At 42.2% G+C, this 7,242-nt stretch overlaps 1 protein-coding gene across 1 annotated transcript; it reads right to left on the reverse strand.

Annotated features, from left to right (window-relative positions):
* Nucleotides 1-3,161: 3,161 nt before the first annotated feature.
* On the reverse strand, nt 3,162-7,037 carry LOC137628519 (uncharacterized). Its single transcript, XM_068359670.1, has one exon. The coding sequence runs from the start codon at nt 7,035-7,037 to the stop codon at nt 3,162-3,164; it is 3,876 nt and encodes a 1,291-aa protein (XP_068215771.1).
* Nucleotides 7,038-7,242: the final 205 nt, after the last annotated feature.

Genomic DNA, 7,242 nt, shown 5'->3' on the forward strand with positions numbered 1-7,242 from the left:
TCTGTAGTTCAAAGTATAAATTTCTACATTACTCATTCATAGTGCATCGTTTTTTTTCTTCTTTTTTTAGCCCCAAGATGCTTCCTCTCTCTCTCTCTCTCTCTCTCTCTCTCTCTCTCTCTCTCTCTCTCTCTCTCTCTCTCTCTCTCTCTCTCTCTCTACTGGGTTTTACCTCACATCGTCTCTGCTTTTATTGTCTTGGTTAAGTTTCCAATCCTTTGAGTCGTGAATACTTCCCGTGGATGTGTTCCAATATGGCCTGCCCGCCTTCATATATACTATTGAATTATTTTCTAAATCTGTTTTTTTTTTTTTACCTTTTTGTTTTACTTATACAATTCCTAAAAGCCTCTTATCCCTATCTCCCTAAATGACCATTTGTCTTCATTTGTATATTATTAAGTGTAATCTCATAATTTTTAATATACAAGCTTGTGAGATGTGACACAAACTATGACCCATAGCTTTGACATAGATCCCTTTAACTTTTCTTCTACGGGCTAAGGGCAATTTACCCTTAACCCTTTCACTGCCATTGGTGATTTAGTCAAAATTTGAAAAAGGAAACTCTCTTTTATAATCACCAAACTGTACCAACCGTGTGTCACACGATCGTACATAGGTCATTTTGTGTATATATTGCTTGTATCTTCGCTCTCCCCTCGCACTAAAAAGAATCTGAAAAAACATGTCTGTTTTTCTCACAGGTAACGGTGTCGATTTTGAACAGGAAATTTCCTGTTGCCTTGAGCTTTTGTATATAAAGAAGAGTGTTCTATAATAAACCCACTCAGTTGCTTTCATCCTGTCTTTGAGTCACAACCTTCTCTCGGCCCGTCACAAATCTATAGAAAATTGGCATTCAATAGAAGTCTTGATGTGAGCTTTTCAATAAATATCAACAAGCTAGGAATTGTGTTGTCTTGAAGGAATTCGCTACAACGGAAGTTTCCACTGGCAGTGAAAGGGTTAAACTGCCTCTTTCAGTCTTCCTGAATAGCTCTGTAACTGGATCTCATTCAATCTTCCCAATTATGTGTTGATATGCATCTCTTACTCTCATTTTCATCTGATTAAACTACTACTTGTTTCGTATCTTTAAATTTCATTTTTGTTATGAAACAGTGGAATCTAAGGAAAGGTAGTATTCAGATACTCAAGTAAGGCTATTGCTAGTTATATGCTGTTACAAATATGATAATGTTGCTAATCCATTTATGGAAATTTATTCTATTTCTTACCAGATCAGAATCATATTATTATTATTATTATTATTTTTATTATTATTGTTATTATTATTATCCTTATTATTATTATTATTATTATTATTATTATTATTATTATTATTGTTGTTGTTGTTGTTATTATAGTTATTTTTAGTATTATTATCCTTATTAGTATTATAATTATTGTTATTGTCATAATAATCATTATTTATTATCATTATAATTATTATTATTATTATTATTATTATTATTATTATTATTATCATCATTGTTATCATTATACAAATCATTATTATTATAGTTACTAATTTTATTTCATTATTATTATTATTATTATTATTATTATTATTATTATTATTATTATTGTTATTATTATTATTATTAGCTAAGCTACAACCGTAATTGGAAAAGCAGGATGCGATAAGCCCAATAGCTCCAACAAGGAAAATAGCTGTTAGGAAATAAAATAATAAAATACAAAAGAAGTATTAAACAATTAAAATATATTTTAAGAACAGCAACAGCATTAGAAAAAAAAACCCCAAGAGGAAGCGAAATGAGATCTGATAGTGTGTCCGGGTAAACCCAAGCAAAAGAACTGTACAAGTTTTACTCAGTTTCTGGGGGGGGGGGGGGTTATTAGCAATATTCTACAAAATGTTAATGAATTTTCATTATAGGCACATGGCGTAGTATCTTTCCAAAAGTCAATTTACACTAAACTGGTCTCTCATCCTTTTTAAACGTTTCAATTTCTATCAAAAGATAGATTCTGTGTACGTCCCTGTTATGTTTTCTAATTGAAAATTTTATTGAATGTGTTTTTGACTCGCATGCAAATTTTTTTTTTTTGTGGTAGAGAAAAAAATAAATACCTGATATATGCAACAGTTCAGTATTCATAAATGTACGAAATATATTTCAAACAACAGCATTGTTAATTTTGGTAATTTTAAAGCATGTATTTAAAAAAAACTAGATGCAAGTCTCTCTCTCTCTCTCTCTCTCTCTCTCTCTCTCTCTCTCTCTCTCTCTCTCTCTCGCAAACATTTTGACACACAAAGCAATAAGTTTTGGTGACGGACGACGTGTTAAAGGCAAACAGCGAAAAAGAATCTCATCCCAAAGTTCTTGTCCTATGTTTAATTAAATTCACCATTGAGCTTCTGATACCCCTCAACCTCCCCCCCTCCCTGCATTCCCCTCACCCCACTCCGACTCCACTTTTGCCCCAAGAGTGAGCATACGATATATCCCCCCCCCCCATCCTGTCTTTTTAGCCATTCCTGTTTTCATGTGTTGTTACTCCCTCATATGTTTCTTTTCCCTTCATCCCCATCCCTACCTATCACTTTTCCACTTCGCCCTTAGCTCTTCTCTAGTTTTTACCCTCAATTTCCCTTCTCTTCCCTAACACTGAGCATATGAAAATACCATCCCTTTCATATGCTCTATTAACCCCTACCCCTTATACTCAATACCTTTCCTCTACCCCTTATACTCAAGACCTTCTCCCCTGCCACTCACCCTTCACATGCTCAAAGACCTTAGATGTCAGGATGCTAGAAAACTTTCAATCAATCAATCAATCACATGCTTCGTCCGCCTATCCGTTCGAATGCTCCATTACCCCTCTACCTATTCATATGCACTATTACCCCCTACCCATCTACATGCTCCATTAACTTCTACCCATTCACATGCTCCATTACCCCCTACCCGTATACTCAATACCTCCTCCCTTACCCCTTCCCCTCCATATGTTCCCTTCCCACCTACCCATCTACATGTTTCATTACCCCCTACCCACCCACATGCTCCTTTACCTCCTATCTATCCACAATCTCCATTACCTCCTACTCATCTACATGCTCCATTATCCCCTACCTATCTACACGCTCCATTACCCCGTACCCATCTACAGGCTCCATTACCTCACACCCATCTACATGCTCCATTATCCCCTACCCTTATACTCGATACCTCCTCCCTTGCCTCTTCCCCTTCACATGCTCCATTATCCTCTACCCTTATACTCGATACCTTCTCCCTTGCCTCTTCCCCTTCACATGCTCCATTATCCCGTACCCTTATACATAATACTTCCTCCCTTGCCTCTTCCCCTTCACATGCTCCATTATCCCGTACCCTTATACTTAATACTTCCTCCCTTGTGCTTTCCTTTTTACATGCTCCATTATCCCGTACCCTTATACTCGATACCTCTTCCCTTGCCTCTTCCCCTTCACATGCTCCATTATCCCGTACCCTTATACATAATACTTCCTCCCTTGCCTCTTCCCCTTCACATGCTCCATTATCCCGTACCCTTATACTTAATACTTCCTCCCTTGTGCTTTCCTTTTTACATGCTCCATTATCCCGTACCCTTATACTCGATACCTCTTCCCTTGCCTCTTCCCCTTCACATGCTCCATTATCCCGTACCCTTATACATAATACTTCCTCCCTTGCCTCTTCCCCTTCACATGCTCCATTATCCCGTACCCTTATACATAATACTTCCTCCCTTGCCTCTTCCCCTTCACATGCTCCATTATCCCGTACCCTTATACATAATACTTCCTCCCTTGCCTCTTCCCCTTCACATGCTCCATTATCCCGTACCCTTATACTTAATACATCCTCCCGTGTGCTTTCCCTTTTACATGCTCCATTATCCCGTACCCTTAAACTCGATACCTTCTCCCTTGCCTCTTCCCCTTCACATGCTCCATTATCCCCTACCCTTATACTCGATACCTCCTCCCTTGCCTCTTCCCCTTCACATGCTCCATTATCCCCTACCCTTATACTCGATACCTCCTCCCTTGCCTCTTCCCCTTCACATGCTCCATTATCCCCTACCCTTATACTCGATACCTTCTCCCTTGCCTCTTCCCCTTCACATGCTCCATTATCCCCTACCCTTATACTCGATACCTCCTCCCTTGCCTCTTCCCCTTCACATGTTCCATTATCCCCTACCCTTATACTCGATACCTTCTCCCTTGCCTCTTCCCCTTCACATGCTCCATTATCCCCTACCCTTATACTCGATACCTCCTCCCTTGCCTCTTCCCCTTCACATGCTCCATTATCCCCTACCCTTATACTCGATACCTTCTCCCTTGCCTCTTCCCCTTCACATGCTCCATTATCCCCTACCCTTATACTCGATACCTCCTCCCTTGCCTCTTCCCCTTCACATGTTCCATTATCCCCTACCCTTATACTCGATACCTCCTCCCTTGCCTCTTCCCCTTCACATGCTCCATTATCCCCTACCCTTATACTCGATACCTTCTCCCTTGCCTCTTCCCCTTCACATGCTCCATTATCCCCTACCCTTATACTCGATACCTCCTCCCTTGCCTCTTCCCCTTCACATGCTCCATTATCCCCTACCCTTATACTCGATACCTTCTCCCTTGCCTCTTCCCCTTCACATGCTCCATTATCCCCTACCCTTATACTCGATACCTCCTCCCTTGCCTCTTCCCCTTCACATGATCCATTATCCCCTACCCTTATACTCGATACCTCCTCCCTTGCCTCTTCCCCTTCACATGCTCCATTATCCCGTACCCTTATACATAATACTTCCTCCCTTGCCTCTTCCCCTTCACATGCTCCATTATCCCGTACCCTTATACATAATACTTCCTCCCTTGCCTCTTCCCCTTCACATGCTCCATTATCCCGTACCCTTATACTTAATACATCCTCCCGTGTGCTTTCCCTTTTACATGCTCCATTATCCCGTACCCTTATACTCGATACCTTCTCCCTTGCCTCTTCCCCTTTACATGCTCCATTATCCCGTACCCTTATACATAATACTTCCTCCCTTGCCTCTTCCCCTTCACATGCTCCATTATCCCGTACCCTTATACTTAATACATCCTCCCGTGTGCTTTCCCTTTTACATGCTCCATTATCCCGTACCCTTATACTCGATACCTTCTCCCTTGCCTCTTCCCCTTCACATGCTCCATTATCCCCTACCCTTATACTCGATACCTTCTCCCTTGCCTCTTCCCCTTCACATGTTCCATTATCCCGTACCCTTATACTTAATACTTCCTCCCTTGTGCTTTCCCTTTTACATGCTCCATTATCCCGTACCCTTATACTCGATACCTTCTCCCTTGCCTCTTCCCCTTCACATGCTCCATTATCCCGTACCCTTATACTCGATACCTCCTCCCTTGCCTCTTCCCCTTCACATGCTCCATTATCCCCTACCCTTATACTCGATACCTCCTCCCTTGCCTCTTCACCTTCACATGCTCCATTATCCCCTACCCTTATACTCGATACCTCTTCCCTTGCCTCTTCCCCTTCACATGCTCCATTATCCTCTACCCTTATACTCGTTACCTCCTCCCTTGCCTCTTCCCCTTCACATGCTCCATTGTCTTCTACCCTTATACTCGTTACCTCCTCCCTTGCCTCTTCCCCTTCACATGCTCCATTATCCTCTACCCTTATACTCGATACCTTCTCCCTTGCCTCTTCCCCTTCACATGCTCCATTATCCCGTACCCTTATACTTAATACTTCCTCCCTTGTGCTTTCCCTTTTACATGCTCCATTATCCCCTACCCTTATACTCGATACCTCCTCCCTTGCCTCTTCCCCTTCACATGCTCCATTATCCCGTACCCTTATACTTAATACATCCTCCCGTGTGCTTTCCCTTTTACATGCTCCATTATCCCGTACCCTTATACTCGATACCTCCTCCCTTGCCTCTTCCCCTTCACATGCTCCATTATCCCGTACCCTTATACTCGATACCTCCTCCCTTGCCTCTTCCCCTTCACATGTTCCATTATCCCGTACCCTTATACTTAATACTTCCTCCCTTGTGCTTTCCCTTTTACATGCTCCATTATCACCTACCCTTATACTCGATACCTCCTCCCTTGCCTCTTCCCCTTCACATGTTCCATTATCCCGTACCCTTATACTTAATACATCCTCCCTTGTGCTTTCCCTTTTACATGCTCCATTATCCCGTACCCTTATACTCGATACCTCCTCCCTTGCCTCTTCCCCTTCACATGCTCCATTATCCCGTACCCTTATACTTAATACATCCTCCCTTGTGCTTTCCCTTTTACATGCTCCATTATCACCTACCCTTATACTCGATACCTTCTCCCTTGCCTCTTCCCCTTCACATGTTCCATTATCCCGTACCCTTATACTTAATACATCCTCCCTTGTGCTTTCCCTTTTACATGCTCCATTATCCCGTACCCTTATACTCGATACCTCCTCCCTTGCCTCTTCCCCTTCACATGCTCCATTATCCCGTACCCTTATACTTAATACATCCTCCCTTGTGCTTTCCCTTTTACATGCTCCATTATCCTCTACCCTTATACTCGATACCTTCTCCCTTGCCTCTTCCCCTTCACATGTTCCATTATCCCGTACCCTTATACTTAATACATCCTCCCTTGTGCTTTCCCTTTTACATGCTCCATTATCACCTACCCTTATACTCGATACCTCCTCCCTTGCCTCTTCCCCTTCACATGCTCCATTATCCCGTACCCTTATACTCGATACCTCCTCCCTTGCCTCTTCCCCTTCACATGTTCCATTATCCCGTACCCTTATACTTAATACTTCCTCCCTTGTGCTTTCCCTTTTACATGCTCCATTATCACCTACCCTTATACTCGATACCTCCTCCCTTGCCTCTTCCCCTTCACATGCTCCATTATCCCCTACCCTTATACTCAGTACTTCCCCTCTTGTGCCTTCCCCTTTACATGCTCTGTCCCCTTTCCCCATCACATGCTCCCTTCCCCTTCCTTTCCCCCCTCCCTCTCCCCCTCTTTTGCCCACCTTTAAAAGGACGTTTGACTGCTGTTTTTCTCATACCTTTTATGAGGTGTCTAGCTCGGCATTTCCTTTATCACGTGAATATTTTCGCTCAATTTTTTTCAATGGTCGTTTTATAGGTTCTGGGGGAGTGGAGGTGGGGGAGGGGTCGTTA

The sequence above is a fragment of the Palaemon carinicauda genome, chromosome 36, assembly GCF_036898095.1.
Source record: "Palaemon carinicauda isolate YSFRI2023 chromosome 36, ASM3689809v2, whole genome shotgun sequence".
In the NCBI taxonomy this organism is placed as follows: domain Eukaryota; kingdom Metazoa; phylum Arthropoda; class Malacostraca; order Decapoda; family Palaemonidae; genus Palaemon; species Palaemon carinicauda.